At 42.3% G+C, this 23462-nt stretch overlaps 1 protein-coding gene across 1 annotated transcript in view; it reads left to right on the top strand.

The window, feature by feature from the left end:
* The window catches only part of TRABD2B (TraB domain containing 2B), a 263300-nt gene that overhangs the window by 156918 nt on the left and 82920 nt on the right, over positions 1 to 23462 (top strand). Inside the window, exon 4 of the mRNA XM_039711862.1 lies at positions 1624 to 1798. Within this exon, the coding sequence (XP_039567796.1) occupies positions 1624 to 1798 (175 nt within the window). The remainder of the gene's footprint in view (positions 1 to 1623; positions 1799 to 23462) is intronic.

The raw sequence follows: 23462 nt of genomic DNA, 5'->3' as shown, positions 1-23462 counted from the left end.
GGTGATTTGGCAAAGCAGGTTGAGAAGCAGTTTGGAAAATCAAAGGTCCAGCTGGTCTGTGAGACCCAATAGGCTGGGGCAGGGTCTGTTACGTGGAGTGTTACCTCCATTCCCTTAGGATCCCCTGGTTCAGGAGATGTGGTCCCCTTTTCTGTCTCAGTCAACTGGGAACAGCCTTTAGTGTGAATCCAGAGTGAGGTGTAGACTCATCCTGCATAACGCATGGTGAGAAATCTCTGCTGCTTGGTCCCTCACATATATTAGGAGTGATGCAGATGGGGCTGCCATGAAAATTTTTTAAGGAGAGTCACTGGGAAGATGGAAATCAGTTCTTCCCCCTGAGACTTGCTGAAAACTTTTGGAGTTGCAGTATAAGCAAAGAGGGTGGGAACAGACAAAAATTGTTGTGATAAAACCATGTGACCAAATGGAATGGGAAGAGGTGGGCTAAAAAACAAAAACAAAAGGCAAGTTTTAGAAAATTAGTACAGGAATTTTGTATAGTAGAAAACCAGAGATGGAATTAACCCAAGTAACAGAGTCACTGTACCAAGTGTTTCAGCACAGTGAGTGAGGGATGTTCCCCTCATGGGCTGTGCATGCAATGTCATTACCACTGGCTCAGATTAACACTGGAAATCCTGGCAGCTTTACATGTACCTAGGGACTCAGAAATCTGAACCTGGGGTTTGCAGCTTAAGCTGCTTTCCAGTGGTGAGGCACAGAAATTCACCAGAAAGTGCTTGGGTCCTGTTAGCAATCATGAAAGACTGCCCCCTTAGAGCTCTTCTCTCTGCAGGGCACGTGGGCTCCCAAACCCTTGTGGCAGACCTGGGACTTTCACTGCTTCAGAACAAGTTGTTGTCCTAATAATCAGAGGCTTTTGGCTTATCTGTCCATTACAGCTTGGGTCATTCCTGGGTCTGCTGCCCTGACCAAAGTCCTTGAGATTTCAGCCTTTCTGCTGTGTCTGTGAACATCTCTCCTCACAAAAGCAGGGACTGAAGGAGCAGTTCTTGTGGAAGTCCCTTCCTCAGATATATCAGGAATGTTCCAGGGATTTATGTGTTTCAATGCATGGTCTTCTCTGTTGAGACCTAATAGCATGTAAGGATAAGGGGGTTTACCCTGTGTGCATCTTCCTGTGTCTGCATTTGCTATCCTTTCCTCTTTTTAAACTGTTATGTTCTTGAAAAAACACATATACAAGCCAAATCTTACAGTCCTTACTTAGTTCATGGTGATTTCACCTGAGAAAAGATCACAGGAATTTGTTATTAAACGGCCAATGATTTTTTTTGAACAAGCAGAGAATAAAGGTCCAAGTAACTCACCCAAATGTAACACTTGAAACTACATTTTCACGAAGGGACAGAGAAAAATCAAAACTAGCTAGTTTCCTTTAGTAAAATACTAGTTTCACTTTTTTTAAAAGAGAGTATATTAATTGGGAATTGGTTTTTTTTGAGAGTTCCTAAGTACTTCCTATATTCTGATCCTCTAGTGGGTTTTTGTGCAAAAGTGGTGCTCAGGTGGCTTCAAGAAGGCTGGATTAAAACATGCAGTGTTTTGTGGGTTCCTTAACCAATGCCACCTGGGCTGTGGCCTCTCTCTCTGTTTCAGGTGCCAAACTTCATCAACACAACACTCCCACCCCATGAGCAGGTGACAGCTCAAGAAATAGACAGCTACTTCAGACAGGAGCTCATCTACAAGAGGAATGAGAGGATGGGGAAAAGAGTGATGTCACTGTTAAGGGAGAACAGAGACAAGAGCTTCTTCTTTGCCTTTGGAGCAGGTATGGCATGATTTTTTTTCTGTTTTACTCTGTTACTATGATTGGAAGTAAAGTGTTTGGAATGATTCAGGTCTCAGCTTGTGGGAAAATTTCTTACAAGGCTTTCCTTTGAAAGACTTTTCTTTGTCCAGACCTACTTCTAAAATGGAGTGAGTTGTTTCAGGAGGTGGGTCTAGGTCCAGACAGGCTGCACACAGGCTGCACTTGCTTTGTTTTCCATCTGGCTGTGGAAATGTGTAGCTGTAAGCACTTTTCATGCTGTTGTGTTTGTTCCCTTCCCAGACCTGTGGGCTGCTTGGCCACAGGTGTAGAAGATGGTTCAAGTGCCTTTGAATTTGTAAGCCCAGGTCTGATGGCAGTGAGGGCAGAGCACAAACCCTTTAGTGGCACAGGCACGTGTGTGTGGCTGCAGGTGCTGGCCCAGGATTTCAAACCTTCTGGGGTTGCTGCTGTTAAACCTTCTCAATGGGTGACTGAGCTACTTTGGTGCTGTGTCTGTACAGACTGGCTGGTTTGGGGCTTTGCACAAGTGCATGAGTTGTGTGTGTAGCTAAATACCAGCATTTTAAACCATTAAGTAAAAATCCCAATTGTCTCTCTTCCTGTTTAAGTGCTCTCCTTGAAGTCTGCAGAACAAAGATGTTTGCAGTACTTCTGTGAGCCTGTGACAGTACATGCTACTGTCCCCTCTCCCCTTTTTTATTTCTTTTCCCTTGTCCAATGGAATTCATATTTCTGTGTGATAAGAGTATAAATAATAACCATTCAGGCCCCAGCTCAGCAGAGTACTGAGCACCAGCTTAAGCATCTCTTTGAGCTCCCTCAACTTCAGGCAGGCAGAAATTGCTGTGTCGAGAATCAATCTGCTCCTCCTGCTCCCTCTCCTTGGCAATTTCTCATTTTTGACAGAACTTTGCTTCTCATCCCATGGCTCTCACTATGAACTTTGGCAACAACTCACCTCTCGCTACTCACTTCAGTGGGAATTTTGATTAAAGACTGTGGGTTTTAGCAGAGACACGTGCATTTTGATGTATTTATTTTTTGAGTGTATCCGGACTGAATTTTCCCAAGCTTATTTAATCTCAGGCTTGGCTGATATTTCTGGCCAAGAAGTTTTGCTTAACTGTTTTTACAGTAGGAAAATATATCATGATGGCTCATAATTGGGCAGGCATTCATAAAAACCAGCCTGTCTAACCCAAGGAGCGAGGTTTATCGGAGATTATGGAACACGATGGCTTAGATAACTGCTTCCAGTTTTGGAAATCCCTTAACCAGTACATAAATGGAGCTGAGAGGATAAACTGGGCATCGCTGCCCACTTGTCGTGCTCTACACCTAGTCCACAGACCATGGACTGAGTCATGGATCCAACCCACTGCAGCTATTTGGTCAAATAACAGAGGTGAAAGTAAGCCAATGGATGCTAATTCCATGCTACATTCTTTAGAAAGGCACTTCTAACTTACAGGAGGTTTTAACTTTCATTCCCTGTCCCCATCAGAGGGCACCTACCTGAAACTCCCAGGGAGCATCCCTTGGGAAGGCTGGCTCAGAAAGAGCAAGGCTCACTTTGTCTTTAGGCCCATTTCTGGTGATGTTGAAAACTGCCTTTGTTGCTGGGATGTTTTGTTTTCCCGGCACTGAGCATGGCAGGACAGAACAGACACACGGGTTTATTGAAAACTGGGGTGTGGGAGATGCCAAGGGAAGCTTTTTGTTTTGGGTTCTTTTTTCCAGCGTCCCTTTGGCTTTTCTCACCAAATTGGGCCACCCCTGCAGGCTATCCTTGCTTTAAATACAATTAATGCCTGCCTTCTTCTCCGGGGTGTTTTTTTCTTCATGCAGCGAACGCTAAGAATATTAATTTATTTCAATGCCAAAACTTCTATGTGACCAAAGTGAAGGCAAGTTCATTTCCTCTTATGATGCAAATGCATTTTTTTTCCTGAAGTATTTTTGTTTCCTCTTTTCCCCCCATGCACTGAATTTGAAGAGTGGGTTTTGCTGATGAATCTTTTATTTTGCATCCTTATATCGAGTTCTTTTATTTTGAGGGATTTCTTTGGTATGTGCTTGGGTCATGAATTCAAATTGTTTTATAAAACTTTGAGGGTTTGGTTTTGCCTTTTATAAAAGTAAAGGATGTTTTTGATGAAAGTTGAGGCTTTTACATATTCCCATGAATTCTGAAGTGCAAAATTTTAGTGCAAAATGCACTTCCAGTTAGGATAGGCATGATAGAGTCTGTGGGAGTTTATTTGCTCCCAGAGCAATGCAATTTAAGATTCTGCATCTCTAAGACTGACATGATGAAGGGGAAATAATTTGAAAAAAATATTCTGGAAAATATGCTTCAGAAGATAGTGCCTTTTATGCCAAGCATCATGTCTGCATTAATCCCTTAATTCTGAGGATATTGGAACTAATGAATGAATAGTAATTAAATAGTAATTATATATGTGCATTATGAATTGGTTCCCAAATTTCATCATTTCCATCATAGTTTCTGGGAAGGGAAGAATCGGATAAAACTGTGCTGCCAAACAAAATCAGGAAAATAAGTATTTTCCTAAGTAAGAAAATAAGCCTGTTATGAGAAAAGCACCTTGGAAATACTTCAACAAATGCAGTTTTACAGACCAGGGCTGCTCTAGGAGGGAGCCCTGAGCCCTGCAGGATGATTCATATGGACTCAGAAGTATCCTGTTACTCCCAGGTATAACTGGAGCCAAGGGGCTGGGAAATAGGATCTCTCCCAGAAAACAGCCCTCCTGAGGCTGAGCCCTGCCTGTTCCTCTGGTGGCCTCCCTGCAGGGAGCTGTACCTTGAGGATGCTGCTGTAGTGAAGTTTTACCTGGTTTTGCACAGCTGCATGCAGCTCCTGGGGCTCTGTTGCTCTCTTGGGACATCATCCTCAGTTCATGGTAAGATTTCAGTGCCGTGGATGGGTAGTTCTGTAGCATCTAATAATTAATTAGTATAATAAGCTTGACTAAGGCAGAACCATGCAGGTGCCTTTGCAAGTTCCAGTCAGGTTTGGCTCAGTGTATCTTGCTCCCTGATTGTAGAACCAAAAAAAACCCACAAAAAACCCCAAACAAATCCAGTGAGTGGCTTCAAATGAAAAACAAGATGATTATATCCTGGCAGCCTGGTGGTCCAGGAGCCTGGTGCCACCGAGCTGGAGGATGCAGGTGTCTGGTTTTTTGGTTAAAAAAAAGGGCATTTGAGGAAAACAAAATTTTTCTGTTTTCTTCTGGAAAAACAAGTCCATTTTTGCAGCTGTCAGTCAAAATCCCAGGTGCTTGGGTGTCATTGCTCTCCTGTAAACTGGGTTTCCCACTAAAATTTCACTATGTGCCACTTAGAGCTGTGCTGTAAAGACCTTGTGGAACATCCTAGGAGAGCTGGTTCTGAGTCTGGCCTGTAACAGCACGAGGCTGTGAAACATCCTACAGACAAATCCTGGGGACAAAGGAGTAGGCAGGGGACAGACATTTGAATATCCAAGCAAGCTGAGATAAAACAGTTTTTCATAAAGTGAACCAAAGTTTTTTTATGCTGTTGAAAGATGGGGGATTTTGTTCCAGTCAAAAGTATTAAAACAAACCAAAAAAATTACACAATTCTAAAAGGAACTTTTCAGTTTTCTGTCATTCTTAAAAATAAAAAATAGACTTTTCAATAGATTTCTGCCTTTTCCGTCTTCCATGACTTTACTTATTATTTAAATGTGTTGAAGTAATTCAGACTTTTAATTTATTCCTTTATAAAACACGTAGAAGTGAAAATAGCAATTTTTTTCTTTCTACTTTCATTTCTTTCTCTTCTCCAAGAAAAATACAGGCTCTGGGTAAAAGAGACCCAGTTCTGTATCCAGTTCTGTGGACTTTGTTCCACTCCTGCCAGTGTTTACCATGTTCAAACTTAATGTGAAAATATCACCATATCTGTATTCACAGTAACTGTACCCCAGGAATGAAACAGCAGTTATTGTTTGTGCAGTTAAATGATATTTTTCATTTAATGGACAAGGTAACTTTTCCCTTTGCATGAATAAAGGTAGCTAAATAGAGCACTTCCAAATAATATTTGGGCATTACTTGGGTTTTGTGTTTTGAAAATCATGATGGTTTACTTGGAATTATTAATCTGTAATAACAGTGAAGTGCCTTAGACATCATTTATACAGACAATTTATAAAGGTCCATTTACACTCAAGAAAGAGACACACAGCCAAGAGCACACAGGCTGTTAAAAAGAGTTAATATTTTGGCAGCTAAGACTATACACATGAAGTCAATGTTTAAGAAAAAAACCCACTCTGGCTTATTTCATTTTTATGGGCAAATAATTTTCAAGTAACACTTATGATAACAGATGGATAAATTTATGTCTGCAGTTAATTTGAACGGTAATTTCCTTAGGATGTTTTACTTGCATTTTTTTCTTTCTTTCTTTTATGAGAGCTGTCAGTTTTGTAGCTGAGAGCTGGATTTACTGTTTCAGAAATTCAGATGCTGCTCCAGTTCACAATGTTTATTAGCAGCCAAATCAGTAGGCTTTAAGGCAGTGGGTTTTGTTGCTTAAAATAATAAATATATCATAAAGAATATTCTTTTACTTAGGCAGAGTTGAAATGCAAGTACCATAGCATCTCCCACAGCAAGAGGAGAAGCAAGTTGTCTCTGGACCACAGTTCTGGAGTGGTGGAGAGCAGATGTTACACCATCCCACCAGCCTCCACAACATCTGAGAGGTCAGAGAGGACCCAGCCGTTGTCTGTGGTGTGGTGGAAGCCAGATTGCCCACAGCTCCTGATGAAGCTGGTGATAACAGAGATCTGTTTCTGTGACAGCCAGAGCACTCTTGCTCATCTGTGGGCTTAGGTGGCTGAGTTTATTTATATTTGTTGATGGATTAGGTATTTCTGAGGTGTTCTGCAAGAAAATAAATGCAGGCTTTGCTGTAGATGTCTGTGTGCTGCCATGAAAGCAGAAGAATCCATCCCATCAGAGCAGCAACAGCAGAAATAGAATTTGATAATTTCTATGCTCAGAACTGGTGAATTCCGTGCCCATTGTTCAAGAGTTCTCTCAGTCATCACTGGATGGGAAGCATCATCAGGAATTATTCTGGTCATCATAAATTAGACTGTTAGCAGGAATTATTGAATAGTTTGGGCTGAAAAAAACCTTTAAAGGTCATCTAATCCAAGCTCTCAAACAGCAGTTACTTGTTTCCAAAGTAAATGTTCTCTGGTGGTTCTTCATAATGGGGCTCAGGAGTGGGGTGCACTCTGTTTTCAGTAGGGAAAGGGAGAATTGTGCAACTTTTCTATAGGGTGGGACTGGTATGAGAACACAAGAATATAACATCTCATTGTAGTCTTCAGCTGCAACTCTTTCCCTTTTGTCCTCTCTGCAGAGGATTCCCAAGGGAATTTCAGCACACATCATTTTAGATACTTGGTGTAACAAAGACAGAGGCAGGCTCAGCCTTCTCCTTCTGCAATGAGCAGGAGTTACATCTCCAAGGTGACTCAAGTCTTCAGTGGTCTTGATCACTACAGAGATGTTCTTATTTTTCTCTGAAAACTAAAGCATTCCTGAGGAGATATCCAGATGATGTAGCTTGAACATGCTTCACCAGCAGGTAGTGAGCTGACCACAACTGAGCTGGAAGGTTATGGATGTTGAATTTTGGGGGAAGGGGCCAGAGGAGAGGTGGCAGTGGGTTTTGTTTCAGAACCATATTTCTGCTCAGTAGTTTGGAAAAGGAAAGGAAGTGATGGATACTATGAACAACTGCAACTCAACTAATTAAAATCCTGAGAGTCTTTGTGAAAGCCATTAGCACCTGCCATGGGATCTGGCACTGGGGTTCACACATGTTACTTGGAAGTGTTTTTTCAGGAGGAAAGCGCCTTTGAGGCCGCTGTCCAACTGCACACTGAGGGATGGGGATTTACAGATGTTGAATATGCAAATAGCTGCTTTGCACTCCCAACTGAGGCACTATTCAGTGCAAATCAGGCACCAGCACCACTGTTGTGTCACTGGGAACCAACTCATTGGAAGTCTGGTCCTCTCTCCACCGGAATTGTGGAGCTCTTTACAATTTTCACTCATCATCTCAGATCCTGTGTGGAACACAAAACGAAAAGAAAGGAGGGGATAAAAAGAAAAACGAAAGCATTTGCAGGCTGGAATATAAAGAGACTTTATCCCCCAGGTCAGGAGTCCTGATCCAATGCTGATTAATGGTGCTACTGACATCACCAGCACAGTTCATCAATGGGGTTGTCTCAGTGGAGCAAGAAGTTGGCGACCAGGAGATTGAACTTGGCCAGCCTACAAAAGAGAAGAAAAGGGTGAATTAACAGTTTGCAGATGCTAGAATTCCCTCTGCTCGTGTTTATTTGGGCATCCAGATGCTTGTAGTGAGGTCAGCCTGGTTTTGTGTATGGATTTCTTTTACTGTTAGTTTTTAAGGCACAGTATCACTTTGCTTTTAGAAATAGGCTTGCATGCTAATTTTGACAAAACCATGCAACTGATTCATTTAAAAGTCTTCACTAAACAGGCAATGCCTGATTCTCTTTTCAGACACTCTTTTGTAAATCAGGAGATACTCCACTGGGGAAAAGCTTGTTCCAAGTGCAAATCCAGCCTGGAGTCTTTAAAAAAAAATTCAAGGGAACTTTTTAATGTACACTGATCTTATATAACACAGGGGTTTTGAAATCCCTGAATATTTGTTTTTCACCTGAAGCTTAAATCAGCAAAGAGCACCTCAGTTAAGGAAGCCAAAATAAACCTGCTTGCACCACCTTTTTGTGAAAAGGGAACTTCTGTTCTGAAGGCTGATTCCTGTAATTCTGATTTGAAAAATTCCTGTTGTATAACAAGATACTAATTGTAGAAACACAGCATAGCCTACACAATGGTGAGAGCTATCTTGAGGCCTCTGTCACCTGTACCAACCGAGGAAGGCAAAACACGTAGCAGGTGAAAGAAAAACCTCCAATATTTGAGGTTGCAATTTGTTTTTTCCCATGTATGTCATCACCTAAACTGTTGAGGTAAGCTGGACAAGCCCTGGACTGTGTTTGGTGGTCTGGTGGAGAATTCATTGTGCTCAACAGGGAGTCCTGCCCGGCCACTGCCCACCTTTGCTTTCACTGTTGCTCCACTGAAAGTGTGTGCAACCCCAAATCCTGGTCTTTTTTTTTGCCAGTTGCAGATATTCAAACAAATGCTGAAAACAACTAAAATGAGCCTTGCAAACTGCAGTGTGGACGTTCACCAGCTCTGGTGTAATTTTGCCCGTGATGAATAGGGAAAGTTGCCTGTGCGCTGTAGGATTTGGGTTTAAAGAAGCACATACATTAATGTCAGCTCCTCTGGGTCCCTGACATTTTCATATCATATTTATTATTATGCCTGTGCCAAGTTCTACTGTGTAAATCTAATTCTGTCTCTCTGTTCTCAAAGGAAAGAAAACTCTATTGGCCCCTCCTGCCCTATAATATAAGGATTTTGGTTATATCCTTACTGTATTTCTCTTCAACATCTGAAATGTAAAAAATGTAGACATAATTTGGGAAATTTACTCTTCATAACTGAAGAAGCATGAGAGGCTTAAGTACTCTGCTGAACAGGAATGGGCTTAAGCATGGGATGAAATACTTTTTCACCCACACACACACGCAAGAGCTTGCTGTGGATCCACAGGCCACCCTGTAAGCTCTCAGGAGACCAGGCAGAGCTCCCATATAACTCTAGGTTTCATAATGGGAGTGTTGAAATCAATATATGGATGCCAGACAATTCATCACTTCCCATCCCAAAACTCAGCTGAAAATTCCCATCCAGCTCTAGCAGTGCTGTTGGGAAGATTTTAAAAGAACAGTGAGGTGAACCCAAGGACTGGCAACCTTCCTCTAACACTGAGGTTTCTGTGGGATGTTCTGTTAAAGGCAAGCAGATTGCAAAGGGCCCAAGGATCTTGTCTTAGCTGGGATACCTTCGTGTGCTGCCTGCCCTGATTAAAATGTCTCTGCACCCAAGTGTTAGTCGCCCTGCAGTCTGGTGTTGTCCCAGAGCAGAAGAAAATCTGGTTACTCCTTGAATTCAGAGCCTGGAGTGCAAGCAAAGATCCTTCAGTGGTGTTTCAAATTAATGCAAGTTGATGGGGTTGGCCTGAGTTCATGTTCCTTTCTTCTGCCCCTCCTGCCTGGGTGCGTACTCCGGAGGAAGAGCAGGGATGTCCCAAGGCATCCTGGACCACCATAGCTGAATTCCCTGCAGCTCCACTCTTGGAGCCTCCAGCTGTTGGAGCAGAAGCTGGAAAGGGAATTTAGTAAAGCCAGGAATTTAGGAACCAGTTTGTACTGCTTGTGGTGTTGGTCTCTTAGAGGTTCACGCCATTTCTGACCAGTTTTAGAGCCAAGTTGCAGGAGACCTGCATATGGAGAAGAACCAGTGGTAGTCTTGGTGTCCTGGAAAGGCAGGGCACAACTGTTGGCTGGAGTCAGTTGTTGTGCAAAAGTGGATTTGAAGCTGAAAGCTTTAGAAAGCCTGGCTGTAATTTATGTGGATTTCTTGAGGATTTTTACTGGTATGGAAACTGGGACTGGAAATCTCATTAAACTGGGCGTTCTTGTGAGAGTTTCAGGTTTTCTTAGTCATGGTTGTGCCAGGAATATCATCAGAGAAAACTTGCTGAGAAAGGATTTATGGATTTGGGATCAGATCCTATTCTCACAGAATTAATGGTAGTTCTGCAACTGACATCAAGGTGACAGGCATGTGCACCTGGATGAGACGTTATTTATTTGTCATTCCAGGTCTTTAATCTAGGCTGCTACTTTCACATCAATACCCTCTTTATAAGCCTATTAAATACCAGTTCCATTGTTATTTTCTCTGGTAGATCAGAAGAGATGTGTCAAGGAAAAGAAAATGTATATGCAGTATACCTCTGCCCAAAAACAATATTTAAACATCAGAAATGTAAAGTGAAGGTAGAGTTACTTAGAGGGGCAGAAGGGAAATAATTAAAGCTCCAGCCGGCAAGACGAGATGTCGTAAACTTCAGTTATTCACCTCTCTTAGACATTCAAAACACAAACTCTGCCACCGTTCAGGCATTTTATAGAGGCCTGCAGAAAGCAACAGAGGTCTCTTGGACAAAATTGCTCTGGTGGCAACTGAAACTGGGCTGAAGCCCAAGTCCAATAGCTGAGTTGCCATCCGAAACTGGAAAACGTGCCTGAATCTCAGCTCCCTTTCTGCTCTCTTCAGTAGAAAACCTGAATCTGGACTGAACTGATGTGGAGTGAGAAGAAACTTCAATCTGGGAAAAGTGTTGCTGTTTCAAATTGGTTTTTGGAGAGATTACTCACAAAACTGGAATATATGGTAGTTCTTGGCAAAAATGGACTGACTTGGATGTAGACAAACCCTTCTTCCTAGAAAAGTTTGCTAAAGAGTTGGGAACTGAAATATGGCAAAATTTGGTTTCAGATTTACCAGGCTTTACTCCCAGTCAACCTCCAGGCAGGCAGTGGGAATGAAGAGGTAGGTGAACAAACAAAAAGCCAGATGGTTCTACCTTGGAACTTCTAGTTTGCAAGAGATAATCAATGAGACCTATCAAATGCTAAGATTTAGATGCAATTTTGTTCATTGCCTGACAATTACTCTGCCAGAGAACTTCCAAACACTTTTTTAATCTAAACACAACATTTTGGTGGAGTTCAGGTTTGGAACTCTCTGTCAGAAAAGTGAAATCTCCCATCATTTTCCTGGAATAATGTTGCAGGAGTGAAACCTATGTGACTTGTATTTAAATTAATAACTTAAGTCTTTTTGAGTATTTTTCTGTACTTTATTATGGGAAATACCTTAAATACTGAGGTTTGCAAACTTTTTAAAATAGTATTTATACACTGGAGGTAAATGGAGAGAAAAATCAAATGCCACCACTGGGTTCACTCGATATGAAATTCAGCACCAGTTTTCAGTATTTATACAGAATTCACATTCACTTTGTGTTTTTCCTTGAGGTGTTTGAGGTACAGTGAAACTGCTGTGAGGTTCTTATCACTTAGCGATCTGGTCTGGTTCCAGTTGAAAATTCTGCAGTACCTCTCACTGGGAGGATTGGTTTAAAAGGAACAGAGATCTGCCAAAGAAATAAAGACTTCATTATTGACATCAATGCTATTTTTAATCTGGTTTCCTAAGGAAATGAGGCTTAGGCAATGGCAGTGTTTGTGAGTGTGAGTGTGTGTGTCTAGGTGTGTGTGACTATGTCCTTCACCCTCATAAATTTTTCATCTGTTGGCTGATTATAACCAAACCTGACAGATGGCTGAGTCTCCAAGATAATAAGTTCTTGCATGCTTTATGAAAATACGTGATTGGATAGAAGAAAAAGACATTCATAGTGTGCATCCACTGAAAGGGCACAGCATGAGCTCAACTTTTATTAGAGCTCAGAAAGTCCCAATGGGAGAGGGAGGTGAGCCACATCCCCAAAGACAACAGCATTTTTCTGGTTCCTCTGCATGGGGGAGGGTTGGTGTTTAGTAAATAGATGAGACATGGCATGGTTTAAATGTAATGATGATGTTTACAGCAAAGTTATTATTTAGAGTATCTGAGGATCCACATTACCCCTGGGCTGCCCTCTAATGAGGTGCTCATTCTCAAGGCCAGAGCAATAGCAGGGAGCAAGTTAATAAATGTGACCGAGGCATGGCTCCAGGACTCTATAAACCTAATGAGTCGTGGGCACTCAAACTGTGCAGCCTCACTACTGCTAATTGGCCAAGTGTGCCATCAACCATGCCCAAAAATGTTCTTAAGTGGACAAGGGGTGAAAAGAGCATCAGAAACTCCTGTGAGTCCAGGAGGCAGCCTGGGGCAGCATTCCTGTGTGCAGAGTTCAGGAACACCTTCCCCAGGACCAAGGTCATTCCCTTGAGAGCTGAAGCAGCTCACTGGCAGTGGGGAACAAAACTAAGAAACAAAGGAAAAAGTAAAGACTGACCAGGAGGAAAGGGGTTTGCAACTTTAGCTTATCAGACTAGGGGATGGTTGTCACATAGCAGTTGGAGAAGATGCTCCAAAAACATTGTGATGAGGAGAATTCTTGAAACATTTCCAAAAAAAAAATACAGATGGGGATCACAAAAGGCAAGCCCGGGTTAGTGCTTAATTTTACTCTTTTTTGCTTGAAATTGAAATTTATGTGTTTAGTATCTTGGTAACAGTGGCAGCTGTTGGGGTGGGACTCTCCCTCTTGAACTTAAGGTGTCTGAAAGTTCACTGTGTGCTCTGTATAAGACCATCAGTTCCTTTGAAACCCTCAGAGGACAAATCCTCCCACTTACCTCAGATGCATATTTTAAGATGGAAGGAATTGCCCTCTGGAGATATCTTTCCACTGACCACAGAGGAAACCTAAAAAACTGGCCTCCAACAGATGCCTGACTTTCAGATGAGTGGGATTTATTGAACCCTGAGAGCAGAAGTCAAGAATTCAGGTTGTTCTGTCCTTACCTCTACCTGACCTTGAACAAGCCGCTTGGTGCGCTGAGTGCTCCCTGAGCAACATTTTGCATTGCTGCCAATGGTAGAACATTGTTAGTCCTGAGGCAAATTTGCATGCAGAAGATTGACACAGGATTACTTTTTATCATGCTTTGGAGAGCATCTTGGCATGGCCACAAGGGGAGAAGAAATTCCTCTGCCACCAGCTCTGGAAAACTCATCCAGGGCTAGGTTTCTTTGGGGTGGGAGAAGGAGCTGTAACACCCAACCATATGCAACTTCGGCGTCCTGTCATGTGATATGCATGGAGCCCAAGGTTCACCAAACATCCACTGTGCAGATGTCCCTTTGAACAACAGTGCTCAAACCAAACTCTCCAGCTCTGTGGTTGCATGAAAGAGGTGCATTTGGAATGCAGAAGTCTAAAGAGTTTCCATTTTCCCTCTCCTCTTGGCTTGAGGGAACAAAAGCCATTTCAGTGCCAGCACAGTCATTCACAGCCTGGTCTGCTTGAAGACAGAGCTGCAGACCAGAGAGCAAGCCCTCATTTCTGTTCATCAGGCATGGTTATCCCTTCTGCAAGGGAAGAAACAAGCAGTCATAATACCCCCATATTTTGGCATGCTATGTTTCTGATTTTTTGCTGTTCTCTTACAGCCAGGTCAAATCTGTGCAAATGCTGTCAGTGAGGAGTGTTTCAGACCTGGAGACCCTTTGAAAAAGCCTTCTGATAGCTCTTAGTTTTTTGCATGCAAGACTTAGAGATAAATAAGAAGGTGTGTGGGTGGGTTTTCTGTTTTATTATTTTAGCATTATGGAGAGACTCACCAGATAGTCTCCCCTGTGGGGTCACTCACCGGGTCTGTAGTATTTACTCAGCATTTCTCTGAAACACCAGCATCTTAGAAGTTGTCTTCCTGAATTTACATTCCCAGTTCAATCATCTCCCACACAATAAAAGCCCCAGTGTTGGCTTCGTTTTAAGTCCTGCTCCGCACAGCGCTCCCGTCAAAGGGAGCCCTTGGTCCTGGTGCTTTTGTTTTCCTTCAGACCTGCCAATCACCCCACTTGCCTTTGCCCAAAGTTTGTTGTCTTTGCAGTTGGTCCCAGCGTGAGCTACCAAAAGCCTGGCTGAGCCTGACGGGGGATTCTGTCAGCCTAACCCCAGCACACGATCCTCCACCTCCCTGCCTCACAAAGGGCCTTTTCACCGGCCCACCGCAGCCCCAAGATTTCATTTCATGTGCTACAATTAATCTGTATTTATTGCCACTTATCTTAAATGGCTAACAATATCAAGAGTTTAAAAAGTGCTTTTAATGTCAAACTGGGTCAATTAAAACTCTACTTAAAATATTTGCAAAACTCCTTGCCTGAAAGCTACCCCCTCAGTCTGCTGTTAACCAAAATGGTTTAAATAAATACACGCAGCTTGAGGAGACTGACATTTGGTAAAATTCCTGTTGATATTTTAGTGGAATCCAGGATTAATTTCCTTATTCCTATATTCACTTGCGTTTTTATTTAAGGAAAGGAGAAAAATTAATAATATTTCAGATGGTTATAAGTATTTGAAAAATTGAAACAATCAATTAAAAACCCTCAAGAGATACCCTCAGAACTTTTAATGCCAGAAGATACTGTTAGATTAATTGGTTTGGTCTCCTGGAATTTCATTCTGTTCTTTTTTGGACCCTAACACCATGTGTTTAACTGTGAACTTCAAACTGTGGGCCACAAGTACTAATTTTTAACTCCTTCAGTATCAAGTGTGGGCATAAGAAATAAAGAATTGGAAGTTGAAATAGTAAAAAGTTAAATAATAAAAGAGTAGATTTTACTTGTGTAGGTTGGGTTTTACTGAAGGCTGAAGATGGCCAGAGGAATCCATTTTTCCCCTTGCAGGAAAGCCCCAGTTTTTGCCTTGAACATTTATTTTAAAGCTCAGTTTGCAGGACAGTCCTAATAAATTTGATGAAATAAGTGCTGCTTGCTGTACTGCCCATGGGGACTCAGAACTTTCATACAACTCACCCATGGTTGCACTTAGTCAGGGTGGTGACACACATCAGGTGGAGAAGCCCCAAGAGGGACCCCGAGGTAGGACTTAGCTGCGTTGGACACAGCAGATGCACAGATTAAGTGAGATCCCAGGCTGAGAGTGTTAACTACCTAAACTTGGGTTCACATGAAGCCACTTGGACTTAAACCTCTGATCCTCAAACACTTACTGTGAGGAGCAACATTAATGAAGCCTGGTTTCCTATGGATTTAGGTAATTTGCTTGGATTCCCAGCAGTCTAATAAGGTTTGAACTGTAGCTGAGTCATTTCTATTAATTGGGGCATTTGTATTATCTTTATGGGTCTCTGATGTCCCTAAAAAGTCTCACTCTGCAACTTTTCTTTCCATGGGAGAGATCAATGAGTCTCTATCCAGCCATTTGTATTCATAAAATATATAAGAAAGGGCTCTCTTGGAGACAGCTGCTCTTCTGTCTAATAGATTTGAAATTTGCCCATGGGTTCAGAATATTTCAAGGGAGATCATAAAAACAAAAACATAGACACAAAGAGACAGCAGGATCCTGTAAGCATCGTGGTTTTTGGAAGCAAGTTTAAAATGAAATTGCCATATTTATGCAGTGTAAATATTGCACAACTTGAGGATACCAAATGGTTTCGATCATTTCTTTAGTAATTTCTTCCTGTAGAATATTTAATTAAACAAATCTGACTTCCTCAAATGTTTTGGTTTTTTTTCATTTTTATAGATTAGACATGTAAACACGTCTTGAAGAATTTCTTTTGTATAAGAAATAACATTAAAAATTATTTTTTCTTCTTTTGATCCTTGCCATCCATAAAGAGAGTGTGATTATGTCACTTTGGCAGAAAGCAATTTTCTTCTGTATCAGTGTTCTGATGAACACAAAGATACTGGCTTGTGGATGTGTTTTTATTGCTCATTAGTTGCTGTCCTATTTGTTATTCTTTTTTATTTTGTTCTCAATCTTAGTCACTGTATGAACAGGCCAAGGGATGCTGATGTCTAATTGCAGCCCAAGAATGGCAAACAGCAGAAAGCAAACAGCTCGCAAACAAGGCGGACTGAAATACGTTTGCATAAACTTCTTTTTTTCCTCTTTTTTTAATGCTTGCAAGCATTAAGTTTCCCATTACTGTTTTTATCCCCAGGTTATCATGTCCTGTCAGCCTGGTTTCAGACCTGTGTGACAGAGCCGTGTGTGGCACTGAATCATTTATTTCTCCTCTTTGCATCTGACAAAAACGTCTCACTTGAAAAGGTCATGTTTGAGATCTGTTTGAAGACCATTGCCTATGGCAATGTTGGCTGAGGTCTCGACAAGCTCTTAAGGACTGCTGCCTTAGACTGACTTTTTGTTAAAATCTGTGGTTTCCTCACAAAGCCATTAAGGACCATGTGTTAATTTTGAGAGCTTTCTTGCACAGATCTGGGTACCAAAGTGCCCTGGGCAGCTTCAGGGGAGGTCAGTGATGGCAGGCTGGGAAGTGTAACAGCAGGGGGATGAGAGCCCTCAAACTTGGTGTAGTCAGGGAGGAAACTTGGTTCCAGTTTCCATCAGAAGAAATAGCTTAGCTCTACTCATCTCTGCTAGGAACTCTGCAACCCATAGGCTGGTTTCCCTGGAGTTTTGATTGAAGGTGGAAGTTCCTGTGGTTATGTTCCTACTTTGGAAAGAGGTGGCTTTGGCAAGAGGAGAAAACTTCTGGTAATGTTGCCATTCAGGAAAATACTATGATATAAACTGAAACTCACTCTTTCCTGGGTATTGGAAAAGGAGCTCATTCTCCAAGCATGGATCTGTAGGAAAAACACACTTTGCTAGTTACATTGATCAAGGAAAAAAGACTTGGATTTTAGTGATATTTTCTACTAAAATGGAATGTTTAGGATTCTCAGACCTGGCAGGTTCTCAGCTCCTCATCTCCTTCCACTGGATATGGAGGACAAAACAAGGAGGCTTTGCCAAAATTAGGCTGAAATGAAGGAGATTGCTGATTGGGTCCCAGCAGGGAGGAGGCTGGGTGCCAGTCCAGTGTGGCACGGGCACAGGTCTTGTATTAATGAAATACACACTTGTGTTCAAAATCTCTTCCTGCTGGGTGAGAAAGGGAAATGAACACATGCAAATAAAATCTGAGTCTTAAAAGGGAAGGAGCTGTGCTAAGTGCAGTCTAGTTACAGCCTTGCATTACGGTGACTGTGGGAAAATGTGATGAGACACTTTACCCAAGCACATTTGCTTTTTTGTTCTTTGTTTTGGGTGGGTTCATTCTATGCTGTTGTGTATAAGCAGGCAGTGATGGATTGTCCCACAGTTCTGTGCACAGTATCGAAGAGTGCTGGATTTAATTGTCCTGCATTTATTGTACAAAAGAAATGAGTTATGAGCCACTTTACAGCATCTCCAGTGAAAGTGATTATCAGCACTGCTCCTTGCCAGAGATATAACTCTGTCAAGCAGACTCCTCCTCTCTTGGGTTCCTTGGAAAAAGCTTGTGAATTTACTGTCTCTTGCCAGTGAAAGCTCGGGGTAAAACACAAAACCAAAAGCTGCCAACAGCTATATATTCAGTTCAGATGTTGTAGGAATTTCTTACTCCATTTTTTTCCTTCCTTTTCCCCTGGGTGGATGATCAGTCAGGATTGCTGAAGCACACAGCTGAAATAGTGCAGCAGAATGTGTTCTCAGTCGATTGCTCTTTTGATATTGTGGGTGAACTGTGTGCCTGAGAAGACTTGGCTGTTGGCTTCAGTTGGCTTTGTCCAGGGCTCACATGCATGGACAGCACAACTGGTCATGATTCCAGGGAAGGAAACCCTTCATCCCTCTGCACCCAACCATATCCCACAGCTGTTTTCACACTGCTCCTCCCTGCATTGCACAGATAACCCCAGGAACAGGTTTACGCTGAGGCGGATGTATAAAAGGAATGTTACGAGCTCTGCCTCCGAGTCATTGCACAATAACTCATGTGCAGAGGAGTGGGGAGTTTTGCTCTTTACCTTTTCTGGTGAATACTGCAGCATAAAAAAGGACAGCGGGATGAATTTCAGGGACCATAATGTTGCCTGTCAGAAAGACATTTGGGGGTGACGCTTCCCAGTGTTGTGGAAGAACAGCTGCAGTGGAGATTTTGTGCTGGGGTTTGTTTAGATCTGCAGAATGACTTTCAGTACCTTCAGGAGAGCTGGCACACACATTGTGCTTTGGGGATCTGTTGGTCCTGTCCCCTCTCTAGTAGGTTTTTCATGCTGTCATTTAAACAAGCACAAGATTCCTGTGTGTTCATAGATATTTTTATGGCTGGGATAACCCAGATAAACAAGTGAATCAGCACATGGATAGAGATAACACTGTGTACTCAACTGTGCAAGCTCTTACAAAAGGTTCCTTTCTGCACTCCTCCACATGAACAGACTTTGCATGGTTTTATCAACAGGTCTACAACTGCCAGAAATTCTGTTCTTGAGAAGAGGAAATAAAAAGGAGAAAAAGCTGTAAAAAGCTTCGGATTCTAATGGTACTACCAGGTAGCATGTGCAATTCATTTAACTATGAGTCTCCAAATGTGTTAGCTCATAGCTGTGGTAACACTCATGGCAGCAGTCCCTGGGCTGAAAACTGTCCTGTTAATTAATAACAGCAAGGAACAGAGGTTGTGTGGAGTGTCACAGCAACAGGTCATGAATTAGGAGAGGAGCACTTGTGATCACATGTTCTGTAAACAGAGAACTGTATTTGAAATTATTCCCTATGTGTGATCGTGCCTTTTGGACAATCAGGGCTCAAGCTAGTGATGATTCCATGATTTCTTCCACTCTGTCATTCAATTGACTTACTGTCCTTAAGTCAGATGGATATCAGCTGCCACAGAGAAAATTCAGCTAAGAGGTCTTGTAAGGTTACCTTATGTTCTGTGCACTGAAAAGATTGTCTAAACTTAAAAAGAGTTGCTGAGAAAGGTTGTGGAGTTAAATGGCAGAATGAGTCTTCCACAGTTTGGGAAGTCATGAGTGGCCATTTGTCCATTAAGGACCAGATTCTCTTGGGAAGAGCTGAAAGACAACCTTGTGACAAGATGGTCCTTCACTCCAGAATGCCAATCCATGGTGTGTTTTTGTAGGAATATAAGGGACAGGTTTCCCAGTGAAAAAAAAAGAAACACAAAATTGCAGAATTAACTAGGTTGGACCTTTGAGATCATCGAGTCTGAGCTATGACCTAACACCACCACACAACCTGACCATGGCACTGAGTGCCACATGCAGTATTTCCTTAAGTCATTTTCCAGAGACAGTGACTCCACAGACTCCCAGGGCAGCCCCCTCCAGTGCCAAGCACAACACAGTAGTATCAGTATTTTATTCTGTGAGACTTCACACTTTTTTCCATTGTAAATAGCTATTTGCCTGGTGGTGGCTAGATTCATTTGGGATGTGGAAAACAGAAGCTTATGTCCATTTCTGATTCCCAGGTTAACACAGGGAATTGAGTTTATGATTTCCTTTTTGAGTACTTTCTGCAGGAGGCTGGTGATGGCTGGAGCATGCCCAGGAAGAGTTATTCCAGAAGCATTCTCCAATAGCAGATTACTGTGCATTATCTATTGCAGCAAATTTAATTGGAGGACTTTTCTCTTAGGATTGAGTACATGAAGTACCACGGGACAGATTTCCATGTAACCCAAATCTTGAGACAGTTTGACTCTTTGATCAAATAGATGTTAAGTGCTCCATAACCAGAGGCTGAGGGCTGGATTTTCAATAGGCCTGAGCCCTTAGACAGCAGTTTTGAAAACCTGGCTGAATTTCAGTGCAAACCTGGCTTTAGAGACCTTTTATATGTTCGTTGAGTGCAAAGGGACAGTCTGTCTAGTAAGTTCATGCCTTCATTAGGAGGAACTGAATCCTATTGATTTCCATGAGCATTATGGCAGGATCAGACCTCTTCAATGTGTGACCTGTCAGCACCACACTTAAAAGCTCTGCCATGGCAACCAGGGCAGCAACCCTATGGCAGAGGAATGGGAAATGGCACGAGGTGGAGAAGGGACATCCTCTTCTCATTGACAGGAGACTTACCCATAATAGAGAAGGGGGCAAAAAAGCTTGGTAAGTCAAGTGGCTTGATTGGTAAGCGAGCTTACTCTAAAGCAAACACAATGCCGTATGTGTCCCATTTGCCAGTGAGATCATCTGTTTCTTTGTCAGGGAAGAAAATGTGTTTCCCTTCCAAGTCCAGGGCTACTCAGGCAATTTACATGAACAAATAAAGATGAGGTTTAGCAGCACTATATAAATAAAATACAACTCTAAGTGGCCACCAAAGAACTGAGCTGCTCGAATGGAAGAGCACTGGGACATGAGCCAGGTGGCTGCTGTTTGCCATGGCTGCTTACAATTCCCCATCCAAGCATTGCTCAGATGCTTCTTGCTGAGGTAGGTTTATGGCTGTTGCAAAACATACTCTAGGAGATAAACAAGCTATGCTACAGATGAACAGCAGACCAGAGAAAGTCATATCAATCTGTACCTTAGTCATGGGCTTCACAGAAACTAGCTGGGTTCTTGTTAGAGCAAGAGACTGTGCAGGAGTATGTATAAGTGTGCAAGAGTCTCTAAAAGTGTGCAAGGGTGTGCAAGTATGTGTGTGAATGTGTAAGAAAATTTTAATGAAATAAACACTTAGATTGTATGTATAGGTATTGACTGTATACGTAAGCTGGAATGAACTTAAACTGCAGCAAAGTGCTTATTTAGAAGTTTTATTAAACAAACAAAAATCGTTCAGAAGGTGAGTTATTGTAATATAAATATAACTGATGTACAAGCTGCAGGTTATAACCTCCATGCAGGGTAAAAGTTTGATGGGACTGTCAATGGAAAAGTCAGTGTGATGCTGGAAAGGCCAGTGCTTTGCATCTGGATGCATTTGGCCTGTGGGTTTCACATCTGCTATCCTCAGGCACAACCATGAATGGATATCCGAGTGGTAGTTACCCTGGGCTGTGGCTCAGCAGGTGGGATGCAGTTGTTCCATGCTGTTACTGGAAATTTTCTTTATATCAGCTCATTGTTTTAAATGCTAAGACCTGGATATTCGTGGTAGCTGACTCCAGGTACTTCAGCAAATTATATTAGTTATTCAGTCATTACAGGATTTCTCCTGACTATGTCAGGTAGGAAGTAAACCTCTCTAGAGAAAACTACATCTGTCTTAGGAGATTGGTCTCACTCTCACAGCATCTGTCTCTCTGCATTGACTTTAATGCAGCCTTTGGTAAAGTGCTGTGGTTAAATGCCTAAACTTAGGCAAAATCTGGGCTGGGAATTGGTACACCCTATGGACCTTATGAGGGGAAAAACCCAGCATAATTTTTCCTAGTTGACAGATAAGAGACTCAATTAATATGCCCAAAGCAAACCAGAAAATCTGTGGCAGATTTAGGAACTGATCGTGGGTGTTCTGAAGTCCGGTTATGGCCTTAACTGTTTCCGTGCCATTGCTGCTGCTCACAGCTGAGGATTGCACCCCTCCAAACAAAACACATATTTCTAACATACTGTATGATATTTCTGTGTGTGTGTGTGTGTGTGTACATATCTACATAAAAATTAAGATAACACCTGCATTTCCTAATGCCACAGTTACCAGGGGTTATTGAACTGTAAAATTTCTCATTAAAAAAAAAGGCTCTTAGGTCCAACACAGCTCTGGCTGGTGTTGTATTGGAAGTAAATCCTCTGAGAATTATTGCATCCAAAGATTCCACTTGGCTCAGGAAGCCACTGAGCTGCAAAAGGCTGGAGGCTGGGAGGGGATCAGGGGAAAGGATCCCTACAGAGCTCCCCTGGTGTTCATCTGGTGGGCTCTGCCTGTTCCTGGTGGACCCTTCCCATGCACCCAGAATCAGCCACAAGCTGACAACACGGCCCAGAAAGAGAGAGAAGAGCTGGGGTGGGCTCTTGCAGTGTATCAAGGAATGTGAACCCCAATTTCTATTCAACTTCCCAGTAACTGCAGTGCCCTGAAGGCTCAAGAATCCAGCACTGAGAATCTCATAGGATATTGTGATGCTGCTAAATTTAAAAGAATAAGACTATTTTTAGTATGAACAGTTAACAGAGTTCCCACAAATCATGTTGAGAGGCATGGTTGTGATTATAGATCTGTAACATGTTTGCTGTGATAAAAAGCAGACCTGGGTCAGGTGGTCTTGTTAGCACAATGTTTGTACACTTGGGTAATAGATGCAGCTGTAGCAAAAAAAAATAAAAAAAATTTAAAAAAAAAAATCAGCAGTTCTATTTTAGTAGCAATTACTCATTTATAAACTGTAGCTACATAGTGTAGAGGAGTAGCTAAAATCAGAGGCAAGACCTACAATTCTGGATGTTGGGAGGGACTATAACCTGAGAAAAATTCCACTCTCAAGACAGATGTCCTCTTCTCTTTGCTGACTCTCCTCAGCACCTGCTGCACATATGCTTACCTTCAACTTGGGCTTAATTTTGACATAAACATTGCTTAAAGTTTAACATGTACTCATGGGCTTTGCTGGATAAGGTGGATCATAGGATCACAGGGTGGTTTAGGTTGAAAGGAACCTTGAAGATCATCTTGTTCCAAGCTCCCCTGCCATGGGCAGGGATACCTTTCAATAGACCAGGTTGTTCAGGGCTCCATCCAAACTGGCCTTGGCCACTTCCAGGGATGGACATAGGTGTGCACCTAAAACTTCCTTAAATTGCAATTTTAATGGTTTTCTGTAAGATTGGTGAGAGAACTGCTGCTATCAGACTTCCTGATCTTGATTTTGTAAGGGGCTGAATGTGCTGGAAGTTTAGCCCCTTCTCAGCCTGGCCACCCTAGTAAATATTTCACATTTATGCTGTGTGTTATTGCCAGGGACCAGGTTCTGAGCCAGTACCTGTGCTGTTGGCTCTATGGGGCAGCTTGGTGTGAGCCAGAATCAGCCCAGGGAATGCTCACGGGGTTCACCACAGCCATGGATCATGGGACTTCTCATGGCATCAGTTTCCAG

This window comes from Passer montanus, unplaced genomic scaffold (genome assembly GCF_014805655.1).
Source record: "Passer montanus isolate IOZ18808 unplaced genomic scaffold, ASM1480565v1 scaffold25, whole genome shotgun sequence".
Lineage (NCBI taxonomy): Eukaryota > Metazoa > Chordata > Aves > Passeriformes > Passeridae > Passer > Passer montanus.
Note: the sequence above shows the minus strand (reverse complement) of the source record. Positions and strands in the feature narration are given on the sequence as shown.